This window comes from Opisthorchis viverrini (genome assembly GCF_000715545.1).
Source record: "Opisthorchis viverrini unplaced genomic scaffold opera_v5_46, whole genome shotgun sequence".
In the NCBI taxonomy this organism is placed as follows: Eukaryota; Metazoa; Platyhelminthes; class Trematoda; order Opisthorchiida; family Opisthorchiidae; genus Opisthorchis; species Opisthorchis viverrini.
Window position 1 is genome coordinate 84,157 of NW_008751703.1, and position 20,456 is coordinate 104,612.

A 20,456-nucleotide genomic window follows, 5' to 3' on the forward strand; every position below is an offset into this window, starting at 1 on the left:
GCTTTTGCGTACTAGGTGGGTATCTAGCTAAAATCCTGTAGCAGTCTTCGTCTCCGACTATATCATGTATGGTTTCCTAATCATATCCAAGTACTCATCTTCTGTCCAGTATCAAGATGAATAACGGAGGACGTTCCATTCCTATCGTGCTGGAGGATGCAGTGGATTATTTACGCGAATTTGGTGAGTGCACCCACGTAAACATTCAGAAAAATGTTGTTGCATCCAGTTTACTCATCCCAACCGGTCTTTTCCTTGTGTTACGGGCATAACCATACCTAATTGCACAGTCTGTGCTTCCTCAACCAGATCGTTTGTCAGCTTAGGAAAACGCAGCTGCTGAATATCAAGCCCTGTTAAGAATTCTTCATGGATCTAATTTTACTATAACAAGTTGACGAGCGGGCATTGTACACAAGTTTCTTCGAACAGGGTTAAACGGCTGCTTAATGCCTGAGATCGTCTGCAATGGTTGATCAGCAGTATAATTTATCAGAACAATGGCACATCCATCCTACTGCTTCCAGGCATCCAAAGCTTTCCATTCACCGTGAGATGGCTCAAGTGGTTAGAGCGCGAATTCACTGATCGACAGGTCCATGGTTTGAACCCGACCTCTGCCTCTTGAATTCCCCTGTCTTGGCTTGGGTAACCTGGCAGTATCCCAGCCCTCGTGCTTCCTTCGGGTGGCATGACAGTTGGGCAACGAAAGGGTGTTACACCTGAACGATTCACAACGAAGTATGAAGGCCATTATCAGCAAACTCAGTTGCTCTGGTCATTACCGTCTTTCTGGATGGGAACCCCGAGATTGGACACACCAAGTGTTACAGACATTGTCAGACATGGCCCAGTCGTGCCCTCGATAGTGCTCGTGCATCCAGGCTTCCGCCTCCCCTTCCAATCTCCGCTAGTAAAAGCCCATTTACAACCCTGTCTCTATGCATCAATTATACTAGCTACCGCCTCCAACGCACACCTACTTATCCTATCTCCTCAAATCATCGGTTAAAGATAGTGTGGCAGCCCTAACCACTGTACGAAAAGTACGATGTCCTTACGGCTGGTGATGATTCACAAATACTTTCATCTTTGGCTTCACGTCCTCTTAACTTCAACTTTTTTGTCCACCAACTTCGTTTGATATATTCACGCAAACTGCGGATCGAGGAAGCAATCGCTTAATTTTGTTAAACATCTGAATGATTAGCTGTTAAGGCGCGAAACTACTGACTGGAAGGTCCGTGGTTCGAACACCACCCTGATTCATTTTTCTGTTTTCCTGCTCACTAAAAGAATGTGTTGTTATTCTGCATGTGGATGTAGTAACCCAACGTGAATTTCGATTCTTAAGGCTATGCATTTTCACACTCAATACCTTCGGATAAGGTAGTGGATTTTCTATGCGTCCGATCCTATGTTCCAGCATACTTTTATGGTCCTTTTTGACGACGAAGGCAGTAACACTTTCACCTCTCAAAAGTAGCGACCATTCGCCACTTTTTCTTTGAACAGGAATGCCGAACTCGTCCGGATAGTCATTTTTCTACCCCTAACTGCAACGTGTTCCAAATTCCTTCACCCTTCTGTACTTTTTCTTATAGGTTTGGATACAGATGGAATATTCCGTCGATCCGTGAATGTCGGACGTCTGCGTCAGCTTCAGGATGTGTACAACCGAGGTAGTTTGTCTTACAATCGTTGTCGTGCGTCTACCGGGAACAAATATTTGGTAGCATGGTATTCGCATGACTTACAGACTTACAATCATTTTTGTCTGCATACAGTCAGCCTGGTAAAAGCAATTGCGAACAGGTCACATGAGCTGGACGTCGTTAAAACAAACACAATTTCGATTAAATCGGGCACTCGATAGTCTGTTTCGCGTTCGTGCATTCTTGCTGGTAACTGACCAACTGGCTCACTGTACGACTATTAAATCTCGGTTGATATGTCATGCATATTATTTACTATGGTACTAGCTTTTGCCAGATATGTACGTCCTCACTGGACCTGAAGCTATGTCTGATCGTTCGCTCCTCTTGGGCATCGTGTCAAGTGTACTTTTGCATCAGGACCTTGAAGTCTAATGGCGAATGCCCAGCATTCGTTCAACCGGTTGTCCCAGCCCAGATTACTGTGGTTTTTTTTGTGCACGGGGATGTCATACTGACTTGGTTCAAATCACAGCTGAATTATCGAGCTTGAAGATTGTATTACCCTATTTTCCTTGCAAGTTTCCAAACTATGATCGAAATGATTCAGTGTCTCTGGAGTGTACTAACCACGTATCTGACACCACTGGTAAGTCCCTGACTACCCGTTTCATCAAATGGGTACTCGCGACAGACAACCTGAAAGCACAAGACCCTGGAAGTGCAAAGTTCGAAATGACCGACGTTCGATTAGAGCGCCCAAGTGTTGGTAGCGGAACTGTCGTAGACTCATGTGGTAGCATTTCGTAGGGAATTAGACATTGTGGTTTTTCTGCCCAGCCACACAATTAGGCAAATTTCATTTTATGGGTATCTTTTGGCGGTCTCGTGTCGCTCCGAAAGTTACGGTTAAACAGCACGACAATATGGTACTCAGTAATCCTGGTTAGAACTCGGTTCAGGCATCTGATCGACACAGGTTGATAGGGTCACAAGAGACCTTCTCTGAAGTGGTCAGATAAAGTGAACCATCAGACACTTGTTCACCCTTTCGTAGATGTTCGTGTATATGGCAACGGTCCAGGACTTGTACTCATTTTTCCAACAGATAGTGTAGTCTCTAGAATCGCTGTGAGTGATAATCATCCGCGTGGCGACTGGATTGTAGCGCCGCTTCGAATTCTCCGTGTGGACAATTGTCACTTGCTGGATTTTCAAACCTTTTCATGGTAGCTGTTTTCTCTTATCCATCTGTGAACATCCTTGAAGACAAGTACTGTATTTTCAGAGTCGGAAACCGATATGCGATGTTAGCCTGTAACGAAGATCATCGTTGCTCTGATATAGCGAATACAAGCACCACATATTGATAAAACACTGCTCACTAGAGTCTATTTTCCCTTTCCTTCCTTCTGTCCTGGGTTTGGTATCTGTGGTGCGTGGGGGGTGGATCAGTAATCTGTGTGGTGCGTGGGGGGGTGGATCAGTAACAATGTATCTTCATTTCGTGTCCGTTCCTTTTCTATCGGTCGTATTGTCTTCTTATCACGTGACCACTGTTCACAACCCTCAACACGTCTTTGTGATCATGTGGTGTTTACGCATTGTGTTGCGTACTCACACAAACGTGCGCGCACGTTCAGCGAACGGGACCACACATGCTACCTGCCTTCCCCTCTGCTATTTCTATTGATCGAAGGCAGTGGTAAATATAGCAGCATCTGGTCCGTTGTGAAACGGTGCGATTGTAAGACCCGTTAGGTTGCTAACATGCTTATTTTTGAATGGTTTTTGTTTTGCGCTATGGTACTTTGCCTATTTCCTGGCATCGAGAAATCGTCCTGAGAACTAGGATGAGGAGTGTGGTTCTTCGCTTCCTCTTGCACAAATTGGAGGTAGTAGTGGAAAGACCATCCGTCCGCGGTATATGGTATGCGAAATGCTATAACGGTGAACCATGTTTCTCCATTTCTTCCGACCATGTTTCACCGTAAATCTTTAAACTGTCGACGCATATCTATCAAAGCGACTGTTCACTGATTTTGTCATCGATTTCGATTTGCCGTACACGAAACTCTGACAAGACTGTATGCTAAGGGTTTGAAAGATACTGCATTAGTTGGACCGATAACCTCTTGAGCTGCAGTCGACGATATCCGCGGGTCCAAACAGTGTTGCCCTCAGTTGATGATTTCGATTTTCTCCGGGAGTGAATGATTGGATTGATCCATATCTAGTTTCCGAATCTACGTCGCTTATTCTAACCATCTTTCCACCTCTTCCAACAACCCTTTTCCGAAGGTGTATGGGTTGTTTCTTCCTTGTCAGTACATTCTGGATCTGAGACTTTGTGAACCACAGTAGCTTCGCTAGGTCCAATATTAAGGAACCACTTGTTTTCCTTCGAATAGTTTGTCATTCAAAAGGAAGGCGGATCTCTTTCCGGCTTTGTTCTGCTCAGTTCGAACGTGCACGAGTTAAGATTGGCAGTGGCTCCCGTCCGCCGTTCTTTCAAGCCTGGCATAATACTGTCTCTGAGTGCTTGAGCAGGTCACTACTTGCAAGGAGTAGATTGACTGATTTCCTTGGACAGCTGAGTTACTACTGGTGGAGTTTTGCGAAGGCTAGACTCGCGTTTGCAAAACTTAAGCATCTTGGGAGCAATCCTCTATTTACAACCGCCGTAGGGGCGATATATCTTTTGTGTGAAGTTTGCTTGTTCCGCGTCACCGATACGGGCGATTAACGATGTCCGGTGATCAGTGCATATACCGTATTCTTCGCATTTGCTGGAAACACCTAACTACGAATGATGTACGTTATCTATTGCTTGGTTCAAATAACACCACAGTACCCGGTCCAGATGGATTCCTCTAATTCATATGGGAAATTGATTGGTTGATCCCGGGAAGTCCAGAAGTTTCCGTGGATAGGAAGCACTTTTCATTTAGGTGTTTCGCGTTGAAGAACTTTACCGCAGCTCATTTGGAGAGGTGTCGGGTACATTGCAGTGATTTTCTGCTGGGTCCAACACTGATGGGCAGTTATCTGGTCCGTCCCCCTAGTACAGAGTTCTAGGGAGGCCGATATTGTGAAGCAGAAATCGCTGAGGGGTTCGAAACCAACAAACTTGAATGAGGTCTCTCGGGTTCCTAGACTACACAGGTAACGCAGATGGAATTGCGCAAAAGATCTCATCTCGTTGAATGACGGTTGGAGGAACGTGATGTTAAAATGATAAAAATGTGATCCGGAAAGTGTAGACTACAGGTTGTGTTATTTGGACGAGATAATGGAATGAAAAAAGGTCATTGGCCGAATTCTTCCTGGATGGTCTTTTATGGTTTGGTTATACCAGCTGGGAAAAATGACGATGAAGTCGCACTCCAGGACGCCTAGCAATCGTTTATATTTTTCAGCGAAAAATGTCGGAGAAATAATACTGCAGCATAGCGTCGCATTGATCCGCGCCACCAAATTACCTCCCTTTTGATTTTTGACTGTCACACTGAACCATATGCAAATGCGGAATTAAACTCGTTCAAAAACGCATAGCAAAGTAGAATCAAGCCAGACATCGCTGTGCTTCAACTGAGGACACGAAGTGTGTGTATGCGTATGTCGAGAATCGAAGGAAAACTTTCTGCATAACCTTTTGAGAAGCATGCGAAACTGCTCACTTTTTGCGGCACACCCTGAAATTTTCCGATTTCTTACTATGTTTACACCAGCCTGTGGCACCCTTCCAGTGCACAACGTGACGTTCATTGAGCTTGGTAATTCCTTAATATAGAAACCTACTTTGGGTAACGTGTGTTGAGCATTTAACTGGCCTTTGTTGAATGAGCGCGAAGAAAATCCAGGCGAACGTGTGGGTCTGCATAGTTGTACACAAACAGTATTGCAGCCCAAGCCTCTAAAAATGACTACAAAAAGGTGATTCTGACACTGGTTGAAGTGACAGACAAAAGTGAAAATTGAAACTCAGCAAAGTGGATTGATTTTGTTCACTTCGTCGGAAATCATTACATTTTTTGAGTCTTCTTCATGCCACCATAATCTTTTTGTGGGAAGGTAGCCTCTTGATCAGAAGCCCCATGTTGACCTTCGTAGGAACTCAACCATTTGACCTTTAATTGCACCAGGCATAACGTCAAAAGCAGGAAAGCGATTCTCACTGCTATTATGCATTTCTCATGAATTGGTCCGAATGGTGAGAAATAAACCAGTGGGGTGAGGTTCAAATAGTTTCTCTCCGATTGGGGAACGGATAGAAGATTTGGCCACCATAATCTTTTTGTGGGAAGGTAGCCTCTTGATCAGAAGCCCCATGTTGACCTTCGTAGGAACTCAACCATTTGACCTTTAATTGCACCAGGCATAACGTCAAAAGCAGGAAAGCGATTCTCACTGCTATTATGCATTTCTCATGAATTGGTCCGAATGGTGAGAAATAAACCAGTGGGGTGAGGTTCAAATAGTTTCTCTTGGGGAAGGGAACGGATAGAAGATTTGGATTAGAGTAGGCAGGCCATCAGAACCAAAGAAACAAAGAATACACCGTTTTGTCTCCATGTAATATCACATTACATGTGGTGGAATCAAAGCATGCATGCAGCAAGAAACAGCTGAATGATACCCTTTTTAAAAACAAAATCCACCGATTTTTACCAAACCTTTTTGAAAAAATGTAGTATCGTTTGAACGCCTGCGATAGGCTACGGCCGTCTGATGATCAGTTACTCACCGAAAGCTGGGCAACCAGAGTTCTTGTTACGGGCGCTATCAAGCCATCTGTTTTTCCCCGTTTTCCTCAATTTTACCCAACTTGCGCCTTACAAATCTGGCTATTCCCTGAACTTACAATTTAATTTGATTTAATTAGTTGAACTCCAAAAACACTGTCAGTTATTTGTTCACTAAACAAGCGCTTGATTTGTGTCAAGCAACGGATCCAAAGAAACGCGTATTGACCGCTGTCATCCTTCTGGAAGCTGCAGTAGTCGCGCACATATTTTATCATTCGGTTGTCAGTGAGTCAGGGTTAAGCTGTGGATAACATCATTTACATTCACCCTATGCCGGCAATGAGCTCGTCCACACCGTACCCGGCATGAGTACATACTATCCACTGACATGGACATACACTGAGTGTTTCTGCGAATGCAGATCAGCAGGTTAGATATTCAATAGCCAGGTTGTCTGTTTTTACGGCCTTACGATTGGTCCAACAAGCACGGGCCTTCTCCATTCGTTTCGCCTAGACTAGCTGCCTGGTGGGTACTCCTAATTCGCTACCGGCACTTGACTCGTATTCGGTTGTGTTGAGACGATACGGTGTGATTGCACACACATGAAATCTTTGGTTCTGATGGCCTGCCTACTCTAATGCAAATCTTCTATTCGTTCCACAATCGTAGAGAAACTATTTGAACATCGTGGTTCGAACCCGACCTCTGCCTCTCGAGTTCCCCTGTCTAGGTTCGGGCACCCAGGCAGTATCCCAGCCCTCGTGCCTCCTTCGTGCGGCATGACAGCTAGGCACCGAAAGGGTGCTACAGGTGAACGATTTTTGAACGGTTTGAACCTCACCCAACTGGTTCAGTCTCTGGCCTAGTAGGGGAATGTGAGGGATATTGTGAAAAGTGTAGATGCTGCCGGTGTGACTTGCCTTCCAGGATGGCGTCCGCATGATATCTTCTGTGCAAGATTGAAGGATTTGCAAGATATGGCTGATAATCAATGTTCGTGGTATCCTGTTGTCGGTTTCTATCAATCTGTCTATGTTGAATGGACATCTGAAGGTTTGTGCACCTCGGACTGACTGTGGTAGGGTAGCGTGTACTCTCTCCCATCCAGTTTTATTGTTTTCTTCACAAAAAGATTTTCAATTGAATCATGATGACTTTATGGCATCGATGTTGATCATTCGTGTGCCGTCGATGATGATGATGATGACGATGACTAGAGGCGTCAGGCAGTTGTAACAGGTCATTTACCGTACCATTGTATTTTACCCATATTGTTCACTACTCGGGTGGTATGCTCCTGAGAGTCACACAGTAGCTGTCCGTTCATCACGGATTTTGGACATCCGGGAGAGTGAATTGAGACAGTAACTGTTAAGAATTTGGTGTTATTTTTGCTTAAAGAGGTAGTAGGTGTGGGACGATCTTCAGCACTTGGAAAATGTACGAAAAATGAAATTAGCGAACCATGACGGCCCAGTTCCGGTCCATTTTCTTAGAAATTTTCACTACGACGTACTGGAATGGTCGTTCTACGTGAGTTCATTAAGTATTGTAGTGCACGGTAGTGCGGATTTTATGGGGTGGAATCAGATGACAAGCTTTCTCATTTTTCATAGAAACGGGATCACAAGGGGTCATGAGCATCTGAATGATCGGAAACAAACACTCAGCTTTTAAATAACCGTCTGTCGGTAGTCGCTCTACTTCGCACTTGGAATTTGTTCCTTAATTTGTTTATGGTGTGTTCTCAAAAGTTAGCATCGGGTACGTGGTCAATTAATCCCTCTGGACTTAGTTAAGAAACGGGTGCGAAGCGATTTGAAAAACCAACTGGCGTGGAAACGTTTGTTCTGGTTGCCACATTGTGCAAAACAATTCCCTCATGCGCGGGACAATTACGCATCCTATGTAGTCCTAAAGTCACGCTGTTTCTGTCGATTTATTGCAAACGACATTCTTATATGCTCTCTTTGATGTTCACATTCCCGACGCCACCTTCCCCCTGGGAGTGGCAATAACCAAAATAGGCTTGGAATGTGTCGTACGGTGTTCGTGATCCATTTTTGCCGGTATGTCTTACCCTACGCTTTCGTGGTCGTAACTTCTACATGGTATTGGAATCCGGGAAAGTGAATGTTACAAAAATGTGTTTACTGTATTCATGTAAATTCGGCAAACGCCATCAGTAGACCCGAGGAATGTGCATCAGATGGGAATGGGGTTAGCATCACCAGAGATGACAAAAGTGTTTCGAACTTTAAATATATTTATTCCGGGTGCGAAAATACCGCCAGTAGACACCGAACAGTCTTACTAGTCAGTCCATCCGTCCTAACTACCCTCCCCCCTAGAAGCAGTTGTTCTACTTCCCCGCTGTTTACTGGCATTGGAAACAGCGGTCTGATATTCCATTTCCCACATTTCATTAGACTGTTGAAATGTCTTTTCTCTAACCATCTTGATTAAGATGGGATCAGAGTCAGTAATGGGATCAAAAAGACGACCAACCGGTAGGCGCGTCTCATAGTTATCTGAAACAATTTTCCGTTGCAAACTTGTGGTCCTTACTGTAAAAGAGCATCAATTGATGGCATGCTACTCAGATCAGATGCCGTGACCTGCAGCTTCCTTGCGAAGAGATGAAGATGCAGTTACGGGATTACTTTGTTGACCTCCCTACAACCAGCACTCCAGCGTGCGTTCTCATCTGCATTCCACTGCCTGAGGCACTGAGACGTTTTTAATAGTTCAGGATTTAGGCTCGTCCTTTCATTTGTCCCATGTTCACTAAACGTTTTGGTGGGTCCCTTACTATTTTCCGGACAATTCTGATCATTTCTTCCATCTCTCGCATAGGGGAGGCCGTGGATCTTCGAGAATACGACGATCCACACTTGGCAGCCGCTCTGCTCAAATCGTTCCTTCGTGAACTCACGGAACCGATTCTTACCTTTGAACTATACGATGATATCTTGGGAATGGGAAGTGAGTTATCGTTTTTGTTCCCGGCCACACGTGTTTGTTAATGGGCTCCGACCCAACGCGTCTCTCGTCCAAATGAATGACCGTATGGATGCGTTCTCTTCCTGAAAAATCTACCAGACCAATAGGTCGCATCAATTCATTACCACAATACCATGTTGTAGGCAGCTCAGTCTAATAAAAGGGGCATGTCGTCATGCATAATTGTGTGGTAGTCATACGCTGGATCAGTCTTTTCAGTGTAACTGTCCTTTCGTAAAACTTGTGAAAGTTGCGTTGATTTGAATCCCGCTCGACGTATGTGGTTTCATTTCAAACACTATCACTTCATACGTTGACATGAATTGATGTTCATTCTATACACTGAGGTATCTTCACCTGCTTACGCATTACCCGACCGCTGTTTGCCATCTCAAAATATAGCATTTGGGGTTGTTTCTGTCGATTCTTAGGTCTAACTTACGTCACTAAGACTGTGATGTGAAAGGAACTGCCCTTCAGTAAGGGAAACTACTCACAAGGTTGCTGAAAACCCTTCGACAGCGCACGACCGGTTTCGCCCTTCTTGGGGCTCATCAGGTAGGCGCAGTCCCCTAGTTTCCGTCAACCTTATGTTCTACCCGTAGAATATCATAAACGAGAGATTCGGCTGAGTCTCTCGTGAAAACCTAACTGATTTCAAAATGAGTGTATTTCTCGAGGACTGCCCTTTGTTTTATTGCTAGTTGATGACAGTGAACTTGTTCGCTAGTTTGCTGTTTACCCTACTGATTTAAGCTTAATCAAATGAACTTTTTTCGTGAAGCTGCCTCGGAAGGGGCCATCAACACAAAAAACTGTGAACTAGCCGAAAAAATCATTTCAGGGCAGACTTATCTCTTCAGAAGAGTTGTGCGAATACAAATCCCGCAACTATTCACAAGTCATCTAATGTGGGATTTTAGAAAATGATTCCATGTCGTTCGTTTGATAAACTTAATTCGAGGTGGGGTTTGTTGCTTTTGGGGTACCTGAAGTTACACGGGGATTCTGCGTGATTACCATAAGGTATTACTGAACAAGCAGTTGGTGATTGTTTTGTTGGGCGATGATTGGTTTCTGTCACAGAGCTTCGTCTTGCCAGGGACATACACTGTAATTCTAGGTGAGTTTTGGAAATGGGTGGCAAAAACAGTTGGTTGATCTCTTCCTAAAAACCGACTACATCAGTGTTAAATATCGGCTAATTCTTTGGTAGTTCATGTGGGCACTCAAGTGCTCCGATTGTTATGTGAGAGGAGAATTTTCAGGAATTCAGATGAAGGTTTGGGCCTGGTTCTTCGAGTTACATTGGGTCTCGTTTACAATCACAAACCACTGTGTTGACTTGTTCATCTACGACTGCTGTCCGCAACTCGCTAGGTGTGCCCCCTGCATTTTATCCGTACTGGAATGCTTGGTGATGTTCACTACCTTGGTCATCTGTCGTTTTGTTGTGATACGTAATCCCGACGTCAAAACTTCCACACTTCCCAAATCTAGTTCGTATTCCCTCTACAATAAGTGTCCTGTTATGGCAAACTCTTGCCAGCGCCTGTTATTCCTTTGCTTTTTTCGGACGCTTGTTTCACCTTCCTATCTCTAATGTGCAGTTGTCTAGCTGTTTACCATGTTTAAACTTCATTGCATCTATCAAACTAAGTTTTGTTTTCAATCTTCAGTCTTTCTAGCCTAGAGATAGTTTGTCAACCACCACGATACAGGACGTAACATTTCTTCTTTTCGGAATGCTGCTCTAATATTTGCTGTGTTAAGCCTTAGAATAACCCTAGATATTCCAGTTTCGTATGGAATCGCAGCTGACCCAGTCTACGCTCTTTTGGGTCCTGATATGTTGGTCGCTTTCCACGTAAACTACTTCGTCTTCCTGTTCGGGACTTCTCGGGGAAAGTCAAGTACGAGAATCAAATGAGCATAACCTGTCACCCTCTTGTTAGTACCCACTGCTGTTATTTAGCTTTCACGACAATTTTTTTTAAAATGTGAACCAATAAGGGCATGTAGTGAGTGCCCTACAGGTCGGTGTGGGCCCATTCCAGTTGCGCAACTTAACCACAGAAGCTGTTGACGACAAGTTGCGTACTGTGGCCCTGCTGTTGTGCAGAAAGTCAATGCCATGGCTTTACGTCGCCAATGGTCTGGTCTCCTGGACAGCCTCGAGGATACTAACAAATTCCTCCATTACACCGTTTTTTCACAAAGCGTTCATAGGACATTTTGATCCATTTTTCCAACGGTGGCATTCGTGTGTGTGCGTGTGTGTGAAAAGTGATCGTCTCAATCCCCTTTACAGTGAAAGCTGGTTTGTTCGTTACTGTTGCATCGTCTTGTGAGTAGTATGCCCCAAAATAATCTAAAATATCCGAGTTTTGCGATTTTCTCGATCTCCTCGGGTCCATTCATTCTCTACCCTTGGACGTTTCAATGAAATTACTTCTACATTGCTGAAAAATCGTTCCCTTGGGGAAAAATGATTCCGCTTTTCGGTACAATACACGCGTAGGCAAATTAGTTTTGGTGTTAACGGGAGACTCAACTGAACCTGTGATTTGTTATTCTCCCGCTGAATATGCTGGACAAATCTCCCTCATTTTATTTGGCGTACAGAATATTCGAGATATCGAAGTATATTTTGTTAACATCACATATCATTCTTCCAGTTTCAACGCGTTTCGATCCTTGATCCTTTTTTTCCTTGGTATTACTTTGTCTTCTTCAGAAACCCCTCAAGGTATAGCCATTTCGCTAACAGGTTTCCCGCTCGTTCTCCCACTCGCAACTTGCCTGCATCCCACTTTGCTTTTATCACCGCACTTATCGCTCCATAACCGCTTTGATGAGATAGCTAGCTGCCTTTTGGTTTCTCACAGCTCCAAAACAATTCATATACAATGATTGATAACAGTCGCTGACTGAAAAGCAAATTATACTCTGTTGTTACTAGAATGTAGTCAGTTGACCAAGGTCTGTTTGACTAACTGGTTTCCGTTGTGCCATTTACATCACTCTTCTGGAAGAAAAACCATTGACGCTGATTCGTTTCGGTTCAAGTTCAGTGGACCAACATTTGATTTCTCCCAGTTGCCAGACACGCCTCAGCCTTGTGTAGTCGCTCTGGCGCCTTGCACTCATAACGCACTGCTGACGCTCCGCTTCCTAACTACGCACCGATGATGCCACCTGGATTGGTGATAAATTGTCTAGCTGACCGGCCATCTTGCACTGCTGTCTTATGTGCTTCATCCCCTTGTTTACGGAAATTGTTCTCAACATTATTCGCAAGTTTTAGTTTTTTCCCCAGCAGTTCGCGACAAGCACAAACTCAATCATTGATCAACTATTTCATATCAGCTGCAATTCGCTTGATGGTGGATAAATGTAATAGACTATTTACCGTTTTATAGTCGAGAAAGAAAGATATCTAATCATACCGACCGGGTCGATTCGCTAGCAGACTCAGAAGAAAACTCGGGAAAAGAAAGTCCTCTGAAGGAAATTCGCTCGTCTTGTAGGCACACGACTTTTTCAGTTTTACTGATGATGGGAACTGCAAAAGGCCCCGGGACGACTAGTGGAAAATACCGGTGTGAGGCTAATTGAATAAGTTATTGCATGATGTGTGTTCACCCAGTGGTCTCTTCATTGTTCACTCTCTCCTCTCTGGGCTCACTTAGTCCGGTCAATCCAATCCAAACAGAGAAGCACTGCATTCGGGTTTCTCATAAGCGCTCATCCTTGGTCGTACTTTGAACTCCGACCTTCTGACGTGCGAGGCAGGCGTTGTACCATTCCTCCGTTAGTGTATTTTTGGACGAACATGAATCGCTAAGCTGAACAGGACGACACATGCAAACTTTTAGCGGTGTTCAGCGTGAAAGCATCGAATTTCGGTTGCCTATGGGAGCTCCTTAAACTGATGTTCTCACTCAAAGTGTTCGCTTAGTCAGACGCGCTATTTGAGGACCTTCGAACCTGAAATAGTGATAACCTACTCCCTTCACATGTCAGAGGTCCATACTTAAAACCACAGAACTGCCGACGGCTTTCATTTTCGTTGAATTTTAGTGGGAGTAAAACTGGAATCCGACGCTTCCTTCTTTGGTGTGGATTAACCAGCTCAATCTGACTAGGACATGGGTTGGATAGTTCAAACGACCGTGGTGTAGATGCGAATTCCGCAAATCCAGTGGCTATTTACAAGTAATCTTAATGCATTTCCTCACGTGAGACGTGGCAAATTAAGGCTATGAAGATGCGGCATGTCTTGCAATTTAGTAGGATGCTCTCGTAAGACACTTTCTCCTCCTTCGGTAGAATTGATAGGTTTCCCTCTAACTAGTGATTTCAGTGACAATCTTGCGAAGGCTTTAGAAAATGTCCCCAGTTGTAGGGTGCCTCTTACTCAGGAGTTCTGTTCTAAACATGTCCTGTGGTTTGCTGGTCAGACAATTCGTTGCATACTTTGATTTCGTCCTCACGGGGTAGGTGCAGTTTGGCGAATAGTGGAGGGCACCGTCGAGGGAGAACCACAACCAACAAGACACCAATGAGATATATATTTTTAACGAATCCTGTTTGAACGCAATCAACAAGCTTCGTGAATAAAACCTATTCACCTGTCATCCACCGAATAGGTGCTCGTCGGTGGGTCCATCTATTCTATCCATCCAGTCTCAAAAGAACATCGGCGACGTGATTGAAACATCCCATCACTGCAATGGTCATCCCGGAGGTTGCGGCTTCTACATCAGGTCATTCACAGTGATCAATCCAACAGCTAATAAAATGGCTAAGACATTGGACGTCTGTTTGGACCTTAGCTGCGTTTTTATCTCCCATAATTCACCGATATGACCCTGATCCTGCTTCCCAGTTCCTCATTTCCCGACTCAAGCTCCAATCTTCCCCGGGCACAGGGATCTCTTGTCTGTGTATGCGATCCAGCTAGTTTACACTTATGGCTTTCGCTTTGCAATGTGGTTCTAATCAGATCACTTGCATATATTTTCCTTATCTTTCACACATCTTTTTTCAGACCTACAAGGTCGTGACAAGGTGTCGGCGATTAAGGAACTGATACTGACCAAACTTCCTGATGACAACTACGAAGTCCTCAACTACCTCATGCGGTTCCTCACCGAAGTACGTTTAGTTCCATTTTTTCCTGTTGAAGCAAATAGACTAACCAATTGCATTACAATCACATTCTGATGGCAGTTACTTGACGTTGAGTGTGTATAATAACCCATCTCAGCTCTGGAATCGTCAGTCACATTGCGCAATCATTGGTTCGTTCTTTTACCCTGAACCGTTCTTCCTTCAACTGATGAATTTCTAGGATTGAACTGCATGCTGACGGGCGTGATCCGTAAGCTCAATACCTGATTAGGAGGGGCACCACAGACTGAGAAATAGAATTTGTGCTCTGAATTAGGTCAAATATCCATGAGACCAGCACAGGCTATTTTGTGTTCTCCATGCTCTCTCCCTCTCTCTGTGCATGAGTTGTTTTTTTTCTGTAACGAACCAATTGGTGAAATGCAAGTGAGTGTTTACGGTGGAGAAAGTGAGTATCAGCCCAATCTCTCGTTCGTGATTTTCTTCAACTGAATGTGCCACCCAAAGGCTGCCTCATATTTCGGTTGGTGCAATATTCAAGACATCGCAGTACGTTTTATTGGCGGAACACGCTACTTATAAAGCTGCTGAAAACTCTGTCAGCCCACTACCGGTTTCACCATTCTTGTGGCCAAAGCAGATTGTTGGGTTGGCGGAAACTCCTAATTGATGAGCCCCAAGAAGAGCTGAGCTGATCCTTGGTTGTCGAATAGTTTTCAGCAACCTTATGAATGGTGTGTCTCGTCAAAAACTTTTTGTATGTATCTTGCTTGAATAGTCCAGAATCAAGTCTTTAGTCGTTCATCAAAATATCATATGCGATAATTTTCACAGGGACAGTGTGACTCAGGGCACCAGTATGCCAAAACATTGATAATTTTGCTTGATTGTTTATCGGTAGCCTCGGATAGCATGAAAATAGCAATGTAGGAATTCTGCTGAGTGTAATGTTTTACAAACTATGGCATCTGAGTTGTTTGTCCATCTGTGGTTCGTCTTTGTAGGTGACAGGTGCCCCTAAATGCGATTCTCAGCTTTCCATAAGCTATCTCGATCCTGGTGGACATTGTTACCGAATATTTCGCAGAATTTCCACGTATATGAAGTCTGAACCGGTTAGGGTGAATTTCGCACCGAAACTGCTTTACCGCTCGCAAGATGCAGCCGCTTGCCAGTCCAGCATCAAGGCGAGCTCTGATTGGCCGAAAGTATGAACTCAACAGGCAATCATGGTCCAGTATCCGCAGAATGTCGGTTGCCAAAGACGCAACCCGAAGGTGTCGGAATTCCCAGAATGTTGTTGCCGCATACACTTTATATACGACGCGCTGTGCGTACAGTTTTTCACCTGGATTTGGGCGTTAATACACGTCGTACTCCTTTGATGATGTCTTTGATGAGAACACCAGCTTGGAAGCTTCAGACTGAATACTAAGATGTGAAATTACCGTTAATATAGGACCCTAATAACTTAATCATTATAGCGGCCAGTTGGGGGGTGATGGGTTACACAACACTTGTTGTAACAAAATAGTTCGACATCCACACAGGGCTGACGCACTTGACATGTGGTTTAGACTCTACAGAGTGAATTTTTTGCGTATCGTCAATGCATTTTGGTAGAATGGATACTGAGCCCTTTCCCCCAATGTCACTCGGAAGATATGGGTTTTTCTTCCCTCCGAAATAAGGGCGCTTCGCTGAACTGTAGAGAATATTCTGCATAAAATAGTGATCTACGAATGATCAGCCCAAGCAAATCGGGGATCATCTGCATCGCCAAAATTATCCGAGTATGAGCAAGGCGGACGTATTTAGAACCATCAGTACAGCCTTTTGGTTTAGCTGACTAAGTAGATACAGTGAAAACTTTGCAGGTTTTCCTACCAACCATCCATATGCCTAGTCTTCTGCTTTCGTGTGACAACGGCAGCACCACTCTATTAAAGGAGTTCGTAGGGCTCGGCAACCAATTGGAGAACAAAAATCCCCATTCGAAAGTGGCACTGCTGGTGAAATGTGCAAGCCATGCACAGCAACGCTGCTAGACTCTCTCCATCAACGATTCCCTCTTTGTCAGAAATCAGAGGTGATCATGTTTGACTAGACTGTCTTCATTTTGCTACTATTGGTGAAGAGTTATCGGAAAAGCGCCCGTGCACTGATCCTAATCAAGGGAGATCGGGACCTTGTCGACCAGGTATTCATCTTGCAATGAGCATAAGAACGACCCTTTAGGTCCTAACAACAAGCAGCGGTCTGTTGTATCAACTTTTGCGCAGCTGCTTCCTCGATGGAACCCGATTCTCTGTGGAGCATAATGTACAACACTAGAGAACCGTATGGACAGATACGCTTGGTGAGATCGTCTCACTGTTTCACCGGAGCCGAATCGGCATGTGTAGCGAAAGGTCTGGTGACCCCATTATGTGTGTCGGATGCCTTTTGTTCCCTACCGATTGAACGAATCCTTGGGGCCGTCAAGAACTGCAACGCGTTGAGCTGTAACACCCTTTCGATGCCTAACTGCCATGCTACTAGAAGGACTGAGATACTGCCAGGTTGCCCAAGCGTGGACGGGGGAAGTCGAGAGACAGAGGTCGGGTTCGAACCACGGACTGGGCAGTAACTTCGCGTTCTGACCACTGAGCCATTTCGCCCCAAGGACTGCAACGGAGCCCCAATCCTTGATTACCCAATCTCGAGTACCTCGAAAACATCGTTCTACTAAACAGTCTTCGATAGCACTCGACCGTACCAGTCATCACGCCAGTGTGATTAGTAATCACTGTCACTTTAACCGATGATGCGCCGTACCGGTTCCCGGTGAACTTTTCAAATGTGACTTCGACTATCGTTTTTGACAGTCAGAAAGTTCTAATCGTTCGAATTTCCTAATAAAGGTCATCACAACAGCGTGAACAGCTATTTTAGTTATGTGACTGTATATTCTTGTCCCTCTTCATAACGTTTCGTCTTTCTTACAAACTGCTCTTTCTTCCTACCTGAACAGGTTGCTCTCCACTCGTCGCAGAACCGAATGAATGCCTCCAACATAGCAGTCGTATTCGGGCCAAGTCTTATTTGGTCTCGGCATCAAACGTCACTAAGTGCAATTACAATGATCAACGCTTTCGTCCAGATCCTTATCACACACTACGAGTCAATATTTATCAAGTGATCGTTCTCTGTACACCCACAAATCTGCACTTTCCGGTTTATTTAAAAGTCTGCGAACACATGCCAGTTAACACATACCCTTGCCTTGTGGTCTTTCAGCTATTCTCACCTTTATATGTGTATCTTTTCCACCAGATCACTTCATATTTCTTTATTTGTATCCTTGATCTTCGTCACACATTCCCTTCTCATACACACATTCATTGGGTCGATAGTGATAACAGTCAGAACCCGGCCGTCGAGGAGGGACTGTGGGCCAGTGTATTCCACTCCTCTTTTCCTGGACCTCTTTCTGCCATTTCGTCTCTCTTCTGCGATTTCCTACGCCTGTTGGCTGTGATATTGCTGTTTATTGCTGCGTCAACCACTTGGTTTTTCGTCTGCACCGTTCACACCAGCCCTTGTTCCTGACCAAATTTTACGCAGTTTCGTATTTCGAGGTTTCGGTGTTATTGATGTGGCACCGCATATAAACACATATCCTCAGTGCATGGCCGTTAGTCTTCCAGGGTGTTTAGTTTTTAAGCATCGCATCCTTTTTATTTTAATGTTAGCTCAGGGTAATTTGTGTGCGCTTTCTCGCCGACTGAACGTGGTAGACCGACATTGTGCACTGTTCTTTCGAAGCTACACATCCCATGATCAGTCGCGAATAATGACTTCTCAAGATTAAGAACAACTGTTTGACCACCAAGACTTCCGATTGCTGTATTGTTTGGACTTCTGAAATTGACAAGTGTGTTCTGCATCTTCCGCAGCAGGTACACACATGGCCAGCATTGATTTTTCAATAGTTCGTCCCACACCCGAGATATTCTGCCATCCGACGCCGACCGCCTGTTTTTTCGTGATACAGTTAACACGTTTCACCTGTTCTTTGTCTGAATTATCAACTAGAAGCGCCTTAAGGTAGTATTTACCCTGCAACCTTACTGTTCTTCTCTAGTTACACGTCATCATGACAGACAGACGATTTCATTGCTTTCAACTAAGTGGCCTAGTTAGTTAGCCAAAAAAACTTACGGGCGCGAACATTTGTGTGCTGGTCCCCCTATGGTGGACATCCTTATTTTGTCTCACTAAACCTTCGCCACAGAGTTGATATCAAAATGGGAAACTAGTCTTGTCTCAGCCCACGGTGCTTTATCAGAAACTACTGAATGACAGCCGAAGACGAGGCTCTACCGCTGGTGTCTTCCTACTACCCACGGGGTAAGCGAAAGTCAATTTTCAGCGCCGACGAATTGGCGAAGTTAGTCAAGATAAAAAGAAACCTCCCAGAATAATTACTCTGTACGAGGACCTCGGTTTCCAGGTAGTAGAAGAAATCAAGGGGGGACAAATCATACATGCAAGCTGTCATGATTCCATGGCTGAAGGCCGTTGAAAAATCGACAGCTTGGCTCGGAAACAACCATGAGGAGACTCTCCATAAGTGGTGGAAAGAAAAAGGAGGCGTAGGAAATTAGTGTGAGCAGGTCTTGTGTCACTGTAGAAGACGATCAAGCATAAGGTGTTTACATCTTTAGACAGGCCACTTCTAACTGGGCACATCTTAGCATCGTCGAATGAAGCACCATCATCGGGACTGACCTAGCGTCCTTCCCGTACCTTACTAGATATAACCTCAGTGTTCAACAACAGGCGGCTTTCAGCTAAACAGTCCGACCGGGAAATGACAGTTTGTGCACCACGAGGGCCAGTTGCATGCCACATTCCTCAGAGTTTCCAACTACGTGCAAGCACGTTCACGTGGACATCAACAAGGAAGTCGCGGAGATCCCATGGCACTCAGCTTGACTGTAGTCGCTTTGATTTCACGTTACCATGTCGTGGCTTAACCTCTGTGGATCTTTTGCCAGCAGCCGTTTGGGACGGAAAACATCGTTCTCCTGGGTAGGTAGTTGTTAGGCTTACGTAGTACGTGCCTCAATCATGTAAAATCGGTACATCTACTCAGCTTTTTTACCGCATTCCCGCTTATACATCAATTCGTGGTTTACTCTCTGCAGCCAGTTGATTCTCGCCTTGCTGTGAAGGTAGTGGGGCTGGAACGTCTGAAGACACCTAATATCCTCAGATTGGAGCAGCCAAATCTCGTAACCAGAACCGTTTCTTGTATACCCGGCCCCTTAGAATCAGCTTAATTCGTTTCCGACTGACGTGAGTTGACGAATGCTGCTTGGTCCTTGAGCACCGGGGCATTGACTTCATCTCTTATAATTAAATCAGGGCTTATATAACTGCAAAGATACGTGAACCAATCAACAAAATCAGTTTCTCCACTCTGAAGTTTCGGAGACATGAAGGGAGGAAGATCTTGGAGTAACTTGAACCCTGGACGTGCGAAGCGTATGCAGAAACATTGAACCACTTGCGATTTCCTGTTTGGAGTATACTGCTCGGACAAGAGACAAAACGCTGTCATTAGCATAGTACAAGTGGATTACTTTCTCCAGATGTGATCTTGATACATTTACAAAGTCGGTAGCAATATTGAGCAAAAAAGGAGGGACTGGACAGTCCAAACAGACTCCACTAATTTTCGGAACGGTTCTGGACAGTTCAATGTACACCGCAACCCGACCGGATGCGTGAGAATACAGGACACGAAAATGTTAACGGATCTCACGGGCATGCATTTCTGGCAGAGTGTTCAGAAGAGCCACTCTATACACAGAATAGAAGGCCCCCTCAAAGTCGAGGAAAACTGCCCTGCTTTGGTACTCGA

The 20,456-nt window shown here is 44.7% G+C and overlaps 1 protein-coding gene across 1 annotated transcript in view; it reads left to right on the top strand.

Moving 5' to 3' along the window:
* Positions 1–18,542, top strand: part of T265_03319 (hypothetical protein) — a gene marked incomplete at both ends in the record, with an annotated part of 42,238 nt that extends 23,696 nt beyond the window's left edge. The window contains 5 exons of the mRNA XM_009167780.1: positions 110–183; positions 1,605–1,682; positions 9,263–9,391; positions 14,463–14,569; positions 17,559–18,542. Coding sequence (XP_009166044.1) covers positions 110–183; positions 1,605–1,682; positions 9,263–9,391; positions 14,463–14,569; positions 17,559–17,726 — 556 coding nt within the window. The remainder of the gene's footprint in view (positions 1–109; positions 184–1,604; positions 1,683–9,262; positions 9,392–14,462; positions 14,570–17,558) is intronic.
* Positions 18,543–20,456: the final 1,914 nt, after the last annotated feature.